Source organism: Uncinocarpus reesii, genomic scaffold, assembly GCF_000003515.1.
Source record: "Uncinocarpus reesii 1704 scaffold_3 genomic scaffold, whole genome shotgun sequence".
NCBI classification, from domain to species: Eukaryota; Fungi; Ascomycota; class Eurotiomycetes; order Onygenales; family Onygenaceae; genus Uncinocarpus; species Uncinocarpus reesii.
In genome coordinates, this window is record NW_003052498.1 from 1,367,028 (window position 1) to 1,384,418 (window position 17,391).

The 17,391-nt window shown below is 47.9% G+C and overlaps 5 protein-coding genes across 5 annotated transcripts; all 5 read right to left on the reverse strand.

Annotated features, from left to right (window-relative positions):
* Positions 1-407: 407 nt before the first annotated feature.
* On the reverse strand, positions 408-4,901 carry UREG_05241 (uncharacterized protein; the record flags this gene model as incomplete). The annotated part of the gene is made up of 3 exons (XM_002584506.1): positions 408-569; positions 774-2,638; positions 2,687-4,901. The coding sequence occupies 3 exons, from the start codon at positions 4,899-4,901 to the stop codon at positions 408-410; spliced, it is 4,242 nt and encodes a 1,413-aa protein (XP_002584552.1).
* A 1,455-nt stretch (positions 4,902-6,356) lies between these two features.
* UREG_05242 (uncharacterized protein) lies at positions 6,357-7,051 on the reverse strand (the record flags this gene model as incomplete). Its single annotated transcript, XM_002584507.1, has 4 exons — positions 6,357-6,365; positions 6,428-6,558; positions 6,651-6,860; positions 7,006-7,051. 4 exons carry the CDS (start codon positions 7,049-7,051, stop codon positions 6,357-6,359), a joined length of 396 nt encoding a protein of 131 aa, XP_002584553.1.
* A 4,116-nt stretch (positions 7,052-11,167) lies between these two features.
* Positions 11,168-11,518, reverse strand: UREG_05243 (uncharacterized protein; the record flags this gene model as incomplete). Its single annotated transcript, XM_002584508.1, has 2 exons — positions 11,168-11,411; positions 11,463-11,518. The coding sequence occupies 2 exons, from the start codon at positions 11,516-11,518 to the stop codon at positions 11,168-11,170; spliced, it is 300 nt and encodes a 99-aa protein (XP_002584554.1).
* Positions 11,519-11,716: 198 nt separating this feature from the next.
* On the reverse strand, positions 11,717-12,751 carry UREG_05244 (uncharacterized protein; the record flags this gene model as incomplete). Its single annotated transcript, XM_002584509.1, has 2 exons — positions 11,717-11,947; positions 12,272-12,751. The coding sequence occupies 2 exons, from the start codon at positions 12,749-12,751 to the stop codon at positions 11,717-11,719; spliced, it is 711 nt and encodes a 236-aa protein (XP_002584555.1).
* A 638-nt stretch (positions 12,752-13,389) lies between these two features.
* UREG_05245 (uncharacterized protein) lies at positions 13,390-17,243 on the reverse strand (the record flags this gene model as incomplete). The annotated part of the gene is made up of 7 exons (XM_002584510.1): positions 13,390-13,683; positions 13,756-14,138; positions 14,196-14,302; positions 14,360-14,763; positions 14,805-14,963; positions 15,064-15,145; positions 15,199-17,243. The coding sequence occupies 7 exons, from the start codon at positions 17,241-17,243 to the stop codon at positions 13,390-13,392; spliced, it is 3,474 nt and encodes a 1,157-aa protein (XP_002584556.1).
* Positions 17,244-17,391: the final 148 nt, after the last annotated feature.

Here is a 17,391-nt window from a genome sequence, read left to right on the forward strand (position 1 = left end):
AATCCTTGCCCAAAGAAGCTAATGGAAAAGTTGCAAACAATAGTCAACAGGCTTATGGTATCATCCACACAAATCCGCCATGCGATAAACGCCAGTTCATATGTATGTACCCAATAACACAAACAACCACATATTGTCATTATCAATCCCCATCGTCATCCCTCGCTTCCCGATTCTAGTCGGTAACGACTTGTTGGGCTTTCAACCCGCCAATCTCTCTTTTTAACCGGAGATTTTCTTTTTTAATCCTAGCAACTTCATCAAGCGTTTGTCTCAGCTGTTCCCTGAGCGCCTCTTCTCCAGCTCCATGCCGGAAGTCTTTCGTGACTCTGCTGAGCTCATCATTGAATCGTTGGTATAAAGCTTCATTTTCAGCGCTGGCTTCACGGTACAACTCATCGAGCCTCTTAGCGCGTCTCTCGCTGACAACAAGAGAATTTTCGATATCTTTTTCTAGTAATGCGGTCCTTGAATTGAGATCTGACGTCACCATGGCCACCTTGTCTGACAGACCCCGAACTCGAGCAATAAGTGCTGTTGACGGGCTTGATGTCGGCGAGTGTACGGATCTTGATGTTCCATTAGACGACGTCGGACGTCCTTTGGTTGGGGAAGCTCTCGAATTGGATATTTCATGCCCAATAGACGCAAGCTCTGCCTGTAGCGTAGATTCAGCTGCAGCAACCGCCCTTTTTTCGTTTTGGACCCGTTCCCGAAGCTATTCGAAAGTTAGAAAAGTCCTAATGAAAAAGAGAATCTCCGATATAACTAACCTTTTGGGGATTTTGCATTTTCAATTTCTGAACTTTGGGGGCAGGCGCGTTCGACAATGGTATTCGTGACGCTTCAGACCCATTTGGTGGTAATGCCCGTTCTTTGTGGCCGGTATTCGGGCGATAGCTAAGTGGCCGGATTTCACTTCGTTTTTTAGGACTCGTCGATACATTGGTCTTCCTATTAACAGGCTTGTCACCAAGCGCAGTCCTAGGGGATGGAGGAGTATTTTCTTTTTTGTTCACCGGAGCGTGTCGCACTGGAGACGTAGTACGCGGAGGGGAATGTAACCGAATAGGTGACCTAAGTCTTGTGCGGTTTCTTTGGCTGGATGATGCTGACGGGGTAGCTAGGGATTCGGATTCTGTGTGATAACTAGTTGGAGTCACAGGGGAGGCGGCTCTCTTTGTCTCCTTAGGTGAATGAAATATGGGCGTCAGCTCTCCTGCAGATACCGGTCTCAAATCCGAGAGTGAACTTCTACGTTTCTTTCTAGGAGAAACGGGCTTTTCGACACGGTCTTCGCCAATCGAACTAAGTGTTGGAGCATTGCTATGAGCACTCCCAGGACGATATAAATCATGATCACTGGAGAAGAAAGTTGGCATGAACGGACGATCTCGTGAACCCGGACGCAGAAGACTGTGTAATCTAGTATCCATATCTGTTGATTTAGCTCGCATGAGATTGCCTTTGGTTAATGTCGAAGCAGGCGATTCGGTGTCGGTAGCAGGCCCAGATCCACCCTTTGACTTGCTAAGAGTACGAATGATCGAGCTAACCTTGCTTTCGCTTTCCGTTTTACTGCGCTCGCGGTGCAGCCCAAACCCGAACCTCTTACGGAACGAGGAATTATTCGAGTTGATGGACCCATGGTTGACTGACTGAGATCGATCTCGTCGGTTCGCTGGGTCATTAATTAAAGTACCTTCCATCGGAATTGTGCAAGGTGCATTCTCATCAAATAACCTCTCGAAGTCTTCAACAAGACGGTCTAAAAGAGAGATATACTCCCTCGGGTCTCCTTCTTCAGTTAAGATTTCTGAGAACACTTCAGTCAGCGCACCCCTATCGCCGTCGTTTCCCGAAGCATCAAGCAGCTCGGCTAATAATTTGACAAGCCCAGTGAGAGCCCGTCGTGTCTGAGGACTCATTTCGGCCAAGAATCTCCGGAAAAAATCTTCAAAATCTCCCGGAAACATAGCGTCGAATTTGGTTTGAATGAGTTTAAGAGACTGGGCTGGAATAATGGGGCCAATCTTTTCCTTCCAAGCGTTAGCCATGAAGGTTTCAAATGCCACCATAAGCACGTCTACTGGGGCTTCTGCAGCTGCTTGAAGTTTCCCGGCATCCTCTCGAAGAACGTTGTAAAGTTCATTGACAGCTGCTTGATCGGCACGGTCTCTTGCCCTTAAGACGCGACCTACAATATTGCCACTTCTTGAGCGTATGGCAATGGTATATGCAGAAAAGGTTTTTTCCAACTGCTCCAATTGGCCGGCCGTTTCATCGGCGATATTGATTCCGCCGTTAACAACCTTTGGCTGCTTCAACGGCGAAGGAGTTGGAACCAATGCCTTTTGCGGACTATCTGGTTCTGTAAGAGCAAAGGAAGGGGGTGTTGGGTTTATCTGGGCCGGCGGAAGCAAGCCTCTTAAAGGTAGCTGCAATTCCTTTGTTTGGCCATTTCCCCAGAAACTCGATAGAAGCTTTGATGGTGACCTTGGCCGGAGAGATTTAGACACTTTGGCGGAGGCTAGAATCTGTTCAGCAATGATACGAAGGATGTTGAAATTTGCATTGAGAATTGTGTCCGTGAGGAAAGGGTTCTCAGGCTGGGTTAACGGTCGAAGAAGGGTATGAACTGTGATAGTTAGCCTCATCCGTCTAAATTCATCTTCCATATACTTACATCGCTTTGAGAGGACCGAAACAAAGTCTTGCGGTGCGAACAGGTCCATGAACGAAACTCCCACAACAGAACTTAGCTCCATTTTGTATTTGCCATTACCAGCAACCGCCATCGAAATGTTCACTTCGTTAACAGAATTTCCTGCAAATTTCGAGAGACCAGGGCTCGGAGGATCAAAAGACAACTTTACTGTCGATGACGATGTTGACGGAAGAGCTTCATCCGGGCCCTTCTCGAAAACAGATATCAGAATCCCTAGATTTCCTTGTGCCCCATCAGGATGATGAAGAGACCATTTTCCGCGTTCGCGATATTTCTCTGGGAATCTGCCTTCAATCCTTCCTTTAGTGATCTCTTCGATTAACTTGTACGCCTTTCCCTCATAGCTTGACGTCAATTCAAGCGCTTGTAGCACTAACTCCGCCCGAGAACGCTCGTTTCGCAAGAAATTTTCAGCCGGGATAAGGAACATGACGCTAGCACACTTGGATTGAGTGCAGCGAACATCAACCGCACGGTTTGCTTGCATGAATTTTAATTCCGGAACCGAAGATGCTGCATTTGATCCAAACCCCGACTGTGGTTTATCCAGCTCTGCATATAGCCCACGGGCAGTCAATTTACTCTCCGGAGTTTTCGATACAAGGATGAGGTAGTCGGTGTAAACAAGCATAATACCGGCTTCACCTCGGGTACCTTGAAACCCAGCGCGATAAGGGGGCAGGAGAGTGTAGAAGTCGGCGGCAGTAATCAGCCTTCCTGACGGCGAAACTGTGGCCGGCCATTCTACCACCAGATTTTGCAGCCGTTTTAAGCTTTGTCCACTTTCACCGGATGACTCTAAAGAACAAATATTTGTTATGATATCCCGTGCATTCAACAGTGGCTTTACAGCAGGATGTACAACTGGGAGTGCGCTTGTCATCGCATCAATGAGAAGACTGTATCGTGGCAAACGCTGAACGGGTTCCATGAGCAATGAGCGCATCCGTTGCTCCCCTGAGTCATACACTCTCTTAGAAAAGGATGAATTCTGGTCATGCAAAAACGAGTTTAGCACTTTCGTAAATCCAGTGTGGGCATTCATGTATTCCCCGTATGGCTGAGAGAATTTTGGAAACCATTCCTGAAGACAGCGTGCAAAGGCGATAATACCCATCGAGTCCTTTCTTTTGCCGTTTGCGTCCCTGGCCAAGGCTGCAGAGTCAAGCACGGTGTCCTTCGTTATGTCTCCAAGAGCATCCTTCTCCGTGTCTTCGAGTATTTGGCGAATAGCATTCAAGAACCCAAGGTTGACATCAAGGATCTCGTTGAGACAAGTTGGGAAGAGCTTCATTAACTCCGTCTCATCTGGACTGTTGCTAGAGGCGGCTTTGTCCCGGGCTTTCTGCCGGAATTCATGTGCAATATTATGAACCAAGTCGTACATCTTCCCAACAAATCTCTCTTCTGTATCCACAACTTCGCACATGGAAAGGCGCAAATTCTCCTTCTGCGACGACGTAAAGGTCCTTGATTTACTCATATTCGTGGACTGCGACGGCGCACGTTTTAACTTCGACGTTGGTAAAAAGATCGGGTCCCCCAATGCCTCAATCAAAGGCGCATATTTCCCAAACCGGTCGCAAAATTTCTGGCCCACCTCTGCATCCGAGCCTAGATCCCGCGAGGAGCGGGCGTCCGTATCGACAGTACCCGGCGGCAGAACAAAATCGATGTCAATGCACGGAACGATCCGATCCCCAAACGCATCCCTCAAGTCCGACACAACAAGTGCAGAGCCCTCCACCTTTGTCATCTTATTTGCCAAATCCGCTGCGTGCACCTCGTCAAACAATTTTGGTAGCCGCGCGCCTTGTTTCCCCGCGCGGGCCAAAGCGGTCAGCGCATCCTTCACCAGTTCCGGCAACTCGCAAAAATATTTGTATAGACAAACGGCTAGGCCGCGATATACCTCATCTCCTTGTTTCTCGCGGGGTAGGTGGTTGACTGCGGCGTAAAGCGGGGCGGCGGGGGATATTGTAATTCGGGGATAGCTGTGTACACCTCCGGGGGTGATGATGTGTGCCTGGATGCGCGAGCTGCTCAGCGTCGAATTGGCGGTGGTGACAGGTCCATGGAAGATGAAGACTGAGGATAGATACGGGTCGACGGCGTGGTAGAGCGCAAGCTGCTCCAGCGGGAGCCCCGCGAGGGAACCGGAAACGGAAGTCATGGCAGCGAAATGGTGGGAAGGAGCGGATCGGCCGTTCTCAGGTCGCTAACGAATCGGGAAGGAAAACAAAGCGGCCTCCCTTCCTTCCTGCGGCTCTCTCGCGCCTGTCGTTTTCGGGATTCGGGAGATCCGATGTTGGCAGGAAACAATGAAACAAAGGGCGCCTTCCCCAAGTTTCGATCCAAGCGCGCCGACAAAAAGGTAAAAGGAGAAAGAGCTCTTCAGACAATGACGATTGCTCCTTCTCTTTTGTCGTCAAATCATGCCGCCAGTGGTAGTGGCGATCGACTCCTGCCCAACCAATGCGGCAACTGGGGGCCCAACTCGTCGCCCAGTCAGGATCGCGGGCGCTCGCTAACAATCTAGATCGTGGGAGATTGTCGCCAGTTCAGCAATCGGGCATCACGGTCGATCGATCCAATCAGGACCGGCTAACTAGCGATTCGTTTAAACCAAGCAAGCAACACTATCAACAAACAGAAAGCCGGGAATGAAGAGCAAGCGCCCCAAGATGTTCCCCCAGGCGCTTATTTTAGTAAACTTGGAACGCGGAGGGCGACCCAGCTGGCCTCAGCTGCGCTAACTAGCTAATTTCGCTTGATCTGCTTCTCGGTGCCGATGTGCGCGGTGTGATTGGACGCGTGCGGTGGAACTACACGTGTTCCCTGCCAAACAAAGTCCCAGCTGGGAAATCGATAAACAAACCGAATCTGGAGAATCCCCCGATCGCCTGCAACTTGCCGCACAATCAAGATCGATCTGCCGGCGATGCTGACAGCTCCGTATGACGGTTATGAATAACTACAACATAGAAAGATGTTCCATCCTAGGAAAGCCAGTAACGTGCTGGCAGTTGATTTCCGTTGAGCCGATGGTTGCGAGCTTGCCACGATATAATTAGCAATGCCGTCCATTGTCCGAAACCTCCTGTGTGAAGTAACTGGTGATGGAGCTTTAGTTATACAGATATCCCGGCTCACTATTTCAATACTTCCACAGGAGGGGAAATTGCGATTCGCAATAACTATCTGCCACAATCTAGCAATGATGAATATGTACACTTCTAGCAGCAGCTCGCCATTTTTAAAATTCACTCAAGTTGGCTGTGGGGGAATTTTGTTAGGAAATTCGATATCATTCAGATAATATGCTTAAGCAGCAAACCAGCAGATGCGTGCGGTACTGTCAGGAGCGGCGAACTTGTTCATCCGACTCGGTCGAAAACGCTGACAACAAGGAAAGAAAGAAAGTAAAGGCAGAGCACCAGATAGAATATCGTTTCAAATAAAGTAGCTATCAACATCAGAATGGAAGTTGAACCGAAGTATTCGCCGTGGACGCCGGAACGCAAGTTCGACAAGATATCCATGTCTTGGCGATCCTTTCAAAGGTAACCTAAAGCTCGCTAAAGTGGCAAGATGGGGTTGGTCGATGACGTCATAATAGCGGATGCATCTACCAGCCCTACAACAAAGCAACAAGCCGTTAGCACGATGAAGGACGAGTGTACTTAGGTGGGCTATTACCTTCTCCTTCAATTTGGCGTGGTAGGACGCATCACGATCCCGCCGCGTTATGTGACTATCTCGTGAACTGGAAGTTGAGAAAATGCTGCCCTCTCTCTTCTGAAAGCGTGAGGGAGGCACTTTGGAAGCATCTGAGACCAGGTAGTTAGTGCTGCATCCAAGTAGAACCATCTTATGGGCAAAATATCAAGGTCTCAAGGGATAGGTGATCGTGACTACATACCCCATTCTTTGCTCATGCGCCTATCTCTAACGGGAGGAGACGATGCGCCCGGTAGAGATTCGGAGCGGCGAGATTCACCTTGAAAATGAGATTCATCGATAACACCGGAGTCGGCTGAAGGAGAGCGTCCAGTAAAAGGGTTTCTTAGCAGAGGCGATCCATCCGCTTGCATGGTTGACTGTTGTTGGCCTTCCATTTGTTGTGTTCCCACTGGTAAAGTATTTTCCATTAGCAAGTGTGCTGAGATGTTAAGATTTTAAAAGTGATATGTTAGGATAGCTGTCAGAAACGAAATCTTGAACTCAAGAGGAAGGGTAGGATTCAATATTTAAAGGAATGCAAGTTTCACACTTACTCCTTTCACCCCCAGTAGGGTTCACAGCATGTGTAGTTGCAGACATGATGTCAAAGGCGGTTCAGTATGAGGGCCAGTGACCGTTTATCAAACTCGAACGAACTATCAAAACCAGGATAAAGACTCAGGTGATCTCGAAGTGCTTGTTTCACTGAGTATCAGGGATAGCAATGATGACGGAGTAAAGGTCGATCACTTGCATGTATGTGAAATCGATCAATGGAAAGAAGGTCGGGCGGGAACTGGCTTTATACTGGTGCGGCAGAGAAGCACTCTGAATGCTGGATAGCTCTCAGCCACAGTCGGAGGGGGCAAGAACTCATCCCTCTAATCTACGGAAATCGCTTAGGTTGATTCGTAAGTCAAGTTACGGACGGCTTCACGCAGAATTGACCTGATGTGGATGCGAGTAAGTTACCCCCTTGTCCACTATATCCAAAAAGTGAAGAGGCGATTGGCCTTCGGTCGTCTGGATTGGCTTGACGACGGGCGTAAAGTCATGGATGGACCATGTATAGAGCCTAGTTTTATGGAATCTGGCCCATGCTTTTTTCTGGGTCCCTTCACGGACTGTTTAGTTGACAGTGGGCGAATCCGAACCTTTGCCATGCAGGATTATGTCAAGTTCGTTGCCCAACGAAAGTTTCCGTCAATCCTTGGCCCCTAAGTGGACATGACGAGTTCATTGTACCGCTTTTGTACAAGCAAAGTCACAGCACAGGTGATCAGTGATCCGTCAGACGCGTCAACAGTGTAGCGAATGGGAGCGCATTTAGTAAAACCAAGGTTGACGCTTTGTCTCGATATGTGCATTTAGGTTCTGGAGGTGGGTAACATGAAGCTCCTCGCTTTCCTATCTTAAAGGCCAGGGGGTGGGAGATCTGTGGTGTGACATGGCGAGCTAGGCAGCTGGTTCACTGTTGGCCGAAGCTCATTCGTAAATTCAAGGCTAGTCAGGTCTGAACCGCTGGACGATGCAGAATTGGAGTGCACGAGCTGACTGGGTAAATCTGCTTGAGGGCAATGCGCACACGACACAAGCTGAACCCCAGGATGCGGGTGTCGTGCGACGCAGCATCCAGATAAGAGGCGACGTAGGGCTCATACAGAGCTGTCCGCCGGCTTGAAGTCTCAATTCCCTTGGCGTTGAGGCCAAAACGCCAAGGATTACCCTTGAGCCGGAAAGATATGTTACACCGTTGACACCGCGTCTGTAAGGAGACGAAGAGAAAACCGGCTTGGAACATCTGGCATCGCCGTATCGCCATGGATTTGCGGGTGGATGGAGGGTGAAGGATTATGACGAAACGATACAATACTGGACGGCGGGGGTGGCGTTGTTGTTTCGTGGGGTAATTGATTACGACTGCATGGATTATTATTCTTCCGCTGCATTACGCCAAGTTCTGCCAAGGCTCCAGCCACGGTTACTCCGCTCCATCCAATAGCTTTCCCCCATTTTTGCGGGGGCGTCACTCGCCTCCTCAGCCTGCTTAACTAATCATCCCATCCTTGCTTCGTCAACGTCCGCTATCCTCAACCCCCGGATTCGTTTGATAAAGGCCGTAGAAGAGGCCCATGAACTGCAAATCAATGAACAGTCAAGCATCGCGGCTTCAGTCATAGGTCGCTAATAAGCACGCAAGGTGGCAAGCTCCGCTTCTATCTCAGATGACCGGGTCCAGCCAATCGAAAATACCTCTTAGCCCAATTCAACGCACATCTTGCTCACAGCGTCAACAGCAGATGATCAAGCTTCGTCTCTCAATTTAGGGTTTGACACGGAATCCATGGAACTGCTTTGCACAGCCGCACCGTTTTAAAGTTGCATACATCACATGCAGCTTGCATGGTTCCCCGCAAGTATCTAGAAGTACCTGCAACTTCGGCGCCCTTCGCAGAAAGCCCGATATTGTACTGACGGATAAATCCAGCTGTCAGCAATCGGATTCCGAGAAGAGCGGATGATTCAATTGTCTTGGAAACAACAGGAATGTCCTAGGATTTTCAGCGACGTTGAAGCTTCGCCGTCATCCAAAGTTGCTTGTTTTTCGGACTAAGAAGTCAAAGGAAAGAACGAGGATGCAAGTCTACCAGTGACTCAGCATCAAAGAGGCATTTTTGAAGGCCATGATCGAAGCTGTGTCCCCACTCACCAACGAGTTGAACGCCGACTATCTGTTAAATTCCTCCCGTAGGCGGCTTTGACACATTCGATGCTGCAGCCGCACTCCGTTATTATTACCCCGTAGGACACGTAATTGAGATTCACACTGGATATGCTGGCTTTACATGGTGTTGTCAACTGAGACTATGATATCGTGTCCTCTCGCATCGCATGGACTTCCCAAAACTCGTCGATAATACTCCTCAAAAACTGTTCCTGAGGCAGAAGGCAGGACCCAACTGGATGCACCGGAAATCTGACCTCGAGCTGATTAGCGGATTCGTTTCCCTTGTGTATTCATGCAATGCTAAAGTCAATTAAACCGGCCCAATCCTTCGGTAGCCAAGGCGATCAGTACATAAAACATGTCAAGAAAAATGATGGCTGCGCTCTTATTTTGTTGCTTGCTTCGATCCTGCTTCACAACTATTTAGCGTTTCGCGAGGCATTTTCTTTTATTGAATCTAGGCAGGAAGAGGGTCAACATCGTCCTTTGGAGTCAGCTGCGTATCTCCTATCCAACCCATCTCTGAGCCACGACTGGGTTCAACGGGTGACACATGGCATTGTGTGGAATATCAGACTCGTAGTACACAAAGCATGAATACTACTCCACAGAGGGGAGGGATTCCTGACATCTTCGGTGTGGACAAGCATGCTCTACCACACTCAACCCCACTATAAGCTAACTAACCCATCCCAGGACGAGCCCGACGCAAAACGGCGTTAAGCCCGTATGCAATATTTGGTATCAAGTCGGGAAGGGCGATACGTGCGATACCAATCTTGATATATTCAAGGGCATTTCGCGCGTCCAGCTTATCACATGGGATCAATGAGTCGGGGGGCATTCACTTTGCAGCGCCTGCCATTGTTTTTATTTTTTTGCAGCATGGTATGACGCTGAGATATAACATGTAGTTATAGATTGCTTGGGCCGACGTGCAGGGGTTTGAAAAAGGACTATTATGTCCGTGTTGGCGTTCAAGGTATATATTTAAAAATATCTCCTCACAGCTGCTTCAAGTTCTAGTCATCATCCTGCAGCACCGTCAGCCTGTGCTGGTCATTTAATATAACCAGGGACACCCGTTCAATCAACTCAATATCAAGTCCAACTCCAACCGCTACCACGCCGCGCCGACGCCTTCAGCCAGGTACAAAGAGCGACTGCAAAGAGTATTACCAGATAGAGAAAGGCGATGCTGGCGATCGTATCATCGCGAAAAAAGGGATTTCCAAACAGGATATTTACAGGGTGTCAGCTTGCCATGTAAGAACTTGCAGATCGGCTGTTTGAGGATTGGAGAAAATAAATCAAATGTTGCTCGGATCGCACTCATCCTGAATTGCTCCCCAATGGATAACGCGTTCATGAGACGATGTGCAAGGCGAAAGAATTCGGACAAATTCTCGGGCCGGAAGGGGAACGAAAATGGATCAAACGACTCCATATGACTTCCAAGTCTTCACGTTACAATTCTGTCTTAGCAATGAGACGCCACTGAACGAAGGGACATGCGTCGCCAGTTGCAAATATCTAAGCAAGAATACAGAGTACATATCATCTGGTCTGTTTATACTTCACCCCCCTTGCGCAACATCTTTTCTTCTCAATTTGCCAAAGGCCTATTGAGATGCCGTTGATATTCTTGCTATCCGCAAGGAATGAGCTATATGTATGTACATATAGCTTTCAGAACTATGGAGAAAGTATTGGCCCTACAACGTCTTATATCTTGTTGTTCTTTATTTCTGAATAATGAGCTAGAAGAGGGTGTATTGAAGATTGGAAGAGAACTATTTAAGATTCTTGATAACTGGATTGCCCCAGCTATCCGAAATTATTCTCATTGTTTCACGTAAAAAAAAGCTAACCATATTTGCCTAAACTTCCTTCTCGCCCCTATTTCCATCCGGCATCCTCGTTAGCGAGCCTGATTGAAATGCATATGTCTACGGTTCTGAAGTGATTTCACCACTTACTTCAGGTTGTTAATTCGGGGCAGAAGACGCCTGGCGGTGGCGGCTTTGATTGGGGCCATAATGTTGAGTGCGCAGGATGGATATCGCAGGCGCCACAACATTCCCTTCTTGAGTGTTAGGCATGGCGGGGTGGGTTTCGGGGACCATAGGTGTAGCGAGCGCAGCATTGAACGCCCGAATTGCATTTGCTATTGCAATGGCGATATCTTCAAAGTTGGGAGGGGCGGGAGAGGGGGCATATCGCCAGGTAGCACTGTTTAAGGTCAGCATTAGAGGATGTGCATGGCGGGAATGAAGAACTTACATCAACAGGCCGCATCCCTCAGCAACTGGGCGCAATAACCAAAACGCAGCAACCATTATGATTACCCACCGAGTGCCATTGTCTAAGCCAATTGATTTGAGGCTTTCTACCGCTTTTATGAATGCGGTGGTATTGTCCATTTTTATGGCTCGTTAAGGATGAAAAGTGAGATGAGAGACAAGAAGAGGATAGAAGAGAGTGGAGAGAGGAGAGAAAAACAGGGCGCGACGTGGTTGTGTGCTCTCCAGATCATCTCATTGAGTAAGCAAAGGTCGACGGGAAGCTCCTCCTGCTAACAATGTGGCCTTGACTAGGATTGCAAAATCAAATGTGTGATGGGCCTTCAGTCGGGAGCCTCTAAGGCCGTCTAAGGGTTCCCTCAGTCCATCCATCCCGTTGGCGACAAGGACAAAAGCACCTCCCGTTGGAAGGAATCCTCTGCGGCCGGCTGTAGTGTTGCGAAAATCGTGAGTTGGGTTGACGTGCTGGTCACCATTGGGCTACGCACGCCTCCGGGATGCTTAATATTTTGAAAACCATGCAGAGTACCCGCTAGTCCAATAAATCTACAGGCATCCTGCCTGCCATACAGAATCCTAATCAAGAACCGTCCTACAGCTTTTCGGGTATCTATAGACCCCAGGAGACAATTCGACATCACTGTCAAATCCCCGGGCCTTAATACAACAACCGCATTGCTTCGTGCAGTGAGACCAAAAGGGCTTCCAGTTCGCATAGACATCCCTCTGCTTCAGGCAGCATCCACACCCCCGTGAACAGCAACCACCGTACGATTTGCAGTTATTTACCCTCTCCGGCTGTGACATGAATTTCACAGGGTTCTCTTCCAGAAACCTTTGTCGCCGGCATACAGTCATCTGGTATTCTCTGACTCGTGCACCTTTGGGTTTGCGGATACGAAGCTCGTGCTGCTCTTGACCAACGTTCCAGAGCTCCTTGTTGTTCCAGATCAATGACTCTCCTTGGCCGGCCAACACAGATGCTACCAAGTCTTTGTGTTCTTCGGTGCAAAGTAAATCTAGGGCTTGCTGTTTGATGCATGCCTTTGCTTGCATAGCCTCATAATGCTGCAGAGTGGTGTCCTTCATAGCGTCGATCCATCGGTTTTGGGCTTCGAGGCTTCGCTTTGATTCAAAGAATCCTTTTACTTTCCGCGTCATGCTTGCAACCCAATGCATCCGCAGGAGGTCGAACACTGGCTCGAGGTAGAATAAGCTGAGTATAAGCAACATGGGGATAACGGGAATGAGGGGGGAGCTGATAGCCATTATATTCAAGTTGGATGTTTCCAAGATAGGGAACATAATTGCAGGTGCGAACGTACCAAGGGAGTGGGTGGTTGCCCACTCTTAAATATTTATGTTTGAGCTGAGTTGTTGGGTCTTGATGGTGTCAATTTTGAGTCATTCCACTCTGGCGAGTTGGTGCCTATCGGATTGTTAACTTAGTTATTCATAAGTGCTGCCTTTGCTGCGGTCATGATATCATCATGCGACAGAATACCCGTTCCTTGGATGTAGTTAAATGATATTGGAGACGCTTACTCTCGAGGAATCCTAGAACATTCATTGTTAGAACAGCTAGCGTTTTGATATGGGTGTAGAAGTCGTCTGTCGTCACAAAATCTGATGATGCATAGCAGGTATAGCGAATATTGTAGCTGAGAGTTGATATGTTGATTTTTGGCAGTAGTTAGTTAACTAAAGTCAAGCTCCTTTGACAATAAGCACGGCGAATTTTCTGTGATGGCCGCAGCCATCTATTCAACAAGGAGCATTGCATTTTGACAAGTCTATCTTAGCTATCGGATATCAAACCACATTTGTAACCCGTCTATTGCAAATCTTTCCCATTCCCAGCCTCAAGGTAACAAGACGCGATCCAACTATAGGTTAAGAAATTGAATTTATTCCACATCGTCCTCCTCTACCGACGCTCGAGGAGACTTCTCTTTTGTTTTCTCGCCGCTCGAGCCCTCCGCTGGATGATGAGGTAGGTCCTGTTGGGGAGGTGGTGGGACAAACTGGCCCTCTGGAGTGGGAGGGAATATTTCCTTGAACAAATCAGGAAGAAATCGATCAAGCCTTTTCTGTGTCTCGACCCAGATCTTCTCTTTAGATTCATCCACGCTAGGGGGTACCAAGTACCCGCCATCTGCCATCACAAGGAGAATATTCTTTAGACTCTCGGGAACCGCTTCCTGTGATTTCAAAGTCAGATCAACCAGACAATCTCAAATGCCAACATGGTAAAACAAAGAGTAAATACGTACGAGACTGTCTCCTTGCCCACTGTTCATCATTCGGTCTAGAATATCAAGAATGTTTAACCACAGGTCAAGCATTCCTTCCCACTCTGAAAGCAACACAAGATAATGAAGGAATATCTTGCACACGAGTGTCGCCGCCTGAACCCTGGTTTCACTCATGCCGGTTGGGTCCGACTGATAGACTTCTGGTTTAAGGAGACGCAAAATCAAGGGGAATAGGACTTCGCCGAAGATTGCCACCCATTCCTTGTGGTCGGTAGATGCAAGTTCGGGGGAGAGCAACGATCGCTGCAGGGCAGAAATTGCTTGGTGCCTTATGTCACGACAAGGATTAAGACATTGCGTGGTCAAGGCGTTGAAAATGGGAGACCAGTATGCGGCCCATGCTAGGGCTTGTGTCAGCTCACAAATCAGTAATGTTAAGCAAACAGATCTGTTGTTACCTTCGTTTCGCTCAAGATGTGACTGGCTTATGAGCGCTGGTATTCGTGCTGTCATCTGGTAGATGATCCCTACAGCTTTAGTTCCCCGAATTACAAGTGGGTTATCCCTACTCCAAAGTAAATCAGTATGACGAAGGAATTCATACTGAATGCGGTACACATACTGTGGTTTGCTAGGCTTCTTTACCGATCGAGTCCTTCTTACTGAAGGCTCATGCCGCAATTCTTGAATAGCTACGATGCTGCCCGCATTTGCGAAGTCATTCGCAATCCCGACTGCAGCTTCGTAGTTATCCGCATTAATCACTGGAGGATCGGACTCAACAATATTTCGCAAAAGGTCGAAAATCATAGCGCCTCCATCTTGATGTTGATGTAATCTTTGGATGATGGACCAGAAATCTGGATACTTTGTGATTTCCTTCCACAGTTGAGTTTCGTTCCCGATGCTCGTAAGACCAGCAATGATCGGTACTGCAGAATTTTCAAGGATATCCTGTTCAAAGCTTGAAATAGAATGGAGAACGACCGGAGGTCTCATAAAGGAATGATCCTGCGAGCCAATTAGCTTGAAGGGCCGGTTGCAAACCCAAGAACGTGGAGACATACATAGCTACGACGCAAAAGGACTAAAAGGTAATATATCACACGCGAGAGCATCAGCGGATGTATGTTTTTAGCATCTCGAATGATATTCTGTAAAGTTCTCGTCAGGGGTTTCTCCGAGATGTTGTATTGTATCATCATCTCGCAACACGAGGAGGGGTGCTAATTCAAGCACGTAAACCGTGCCTGCATTATAGGTAGATTTCGAAGTAGATTTTTTATTGCTAGCTATCCTCGTCGAATGGGATCGTTCAGGTTTTACAGTAATAACGGCGGGGCTCGTGTCAGGAAGTTTGGCAAGGAGGGCATTGACAAGATAGGTCATTGAGGAAATAGGAACGGATCTGCGAGACATCATTAGCGGTGTAAGAATCTTTCGTTTGGGAACATTCGTCACCTTATATTTTCAAGCAATTCAGAAATGCCGCATGCATTAATGCAGTCAATAGTGCAAAGAGTATTCTCGATCTCTTCATCAGATGGCTCCGGGGGATCATCGGCAGCGTAACTCGAAAGATATGATGTAAACGCAGAGAGTAACCCAGCCTCGTTGCTCCGACCATCACGATCAACAACTTGGGACGGTGGCTGCAAGGGAATCGGCGGAATATCGAGGCCTGAGTCTCGAATGTCCAGTTGAGGGATAAGAGAGTTTATGAACAGGTGATGAAGGATCCTAACGACATATTCCCACCCATTTCGGATGGCTGCTTCGCTTCCTGAGAGCAAACGAAACAAAACAATTGTCGCAAGCTGGGCTTTGAAATCTCTTCCTAGCTTGACAGCAACTTCACTGACCATAACCGCTTTCTTTCCTATTTGAACCTCTGTGTTGAGAGTGGTATTAGGGGTCGTCTCGGAAGCTAGGGTGCTGATGGAACTGAGACAAAATATTATGCGATCAAGGGCTTCGGTTAAACCGTATTTCGTAGCAATTTTCGCGCATTGGTCGAAGCCAATAACGACTCTTGAGAACACAACGTCATCAGACGCGGACATAAACACATAAGAAAGCGTGGCCACCACAGGTTTCCAAGTTGCTTCAAACATGTCGGCATCCAATACATTGGAGTCGCATGGTATCATGTCACCTGCAGTAGATGCTTTTATCAAGAGTTCTTTCCAAGCGTACTCAAATGCATGTTTATTTTCATGCTCGTCAGGTAGAATGATTTCATCCTGCTGAATTGAACGATAGATCCCTTCTAGATATTCGATGGGGAAGTCATTGCCGGCATTGACTCCTTTCAAATTTTTAGTAAAGCCTTCAAAAGTCATTCGGTTTTGAGGTTTCACATTAGGGTTATAAAGGTCGGTGTTGAGCATTATAGCGGCATAGGTTAAGATGAAAAGAGAATCCGCATCAGCAGCTTCTTTAGGTTTTGCTCCTGCAAGATACTTCTCCGCGAAAACGGTGACAATCCTCTGGATCAGAGGAGATTCACCCGGAAGCCGAAAAGAGCCCAAAACGTCCCGAAGAGCATCCACGATGCCGACGCCCGCAAAATCGAAGAGGTCCATGAATGCTTCAAGGATCTGCTCATTTTTCCGGTTGGAGATGTATTCTCCAAGAACTTTCTTCGAAATACGGCTTGTACCCTTGAGAAATTTGGCTATTAATTTGGGGTCTTCGATATCTTCAATAATCCCTTTAGAAGCTAGAAACGCAATGCCTGCTTTAGGATCTTCATTGAACTTTGTGGCACCCTGAATTATTATCTTTTTGCGTTGTCGCTGCTCTCTTAATCGCGAAAGATCAAAAGGACCGTCATGCTTCGGCTCATCATCTAGCCTATCGGCGATAAATTGGATGTATCCTAGCAGAGCATCAAGACAAAGAGGTGGAACGTTAGTGGTACTCCATGCCGCAGAATCTGGGAAGGCATTCCGAGATAATAGTCCAACCATGTCCTCGCAAAGATCGGCTCTATCAACTTCACAGTCGTAGTTGACAAACAGCTCTGCCATAAAGTTCGGGATTCTGGCCAACACCCCTATGCTTTCCACCATCGCTTCTCGAGCTTCGGGTTTTCGAGAACCGCCTTCCATCCCGAGCTTTTGTCGATCTTTCACTGGAACAGGAGTTGTTCTTCCACTACCTGCTTGCGAGGCGGATGGTTTAACTAGCTTCGGAGCTTGCGGCACGCCCACGTAGAGTGCAGGGTCGATGCCCGGCTCTCGGGGTATTTCAACTCGAGGGTGGAGGCATGCCACTAAATATGACAGGAAAAGCTCCTGTTGTAATTTCAAGACATGTCGACAAGTAGATAATAGGGTCCCTGCCACTCTGAGAGAGCCGCTCAAAATAGCCATATTATCCGATTTGACCAATTGGAATAGATATCGACACAAGTCATCTCGCGCAAGTTGCGCAAGGCTAGGATGCCTTGCGATGGAAGGGCCTGCTACTTCTAGAGCCACGTCAATAATTCTTAAGGACATGACCCTCATCGAATCAGTATGTTGTGGATTATGCGGGTCGAGTAAATCAATCAGTACACGAAAGAGTTCCCGAATCGAGGGCAAGCCATAAGGCCTGGCTTCAGGAGTACATGAACTCCTCGGGTTGAACAGTTCCATCTCCATTAAC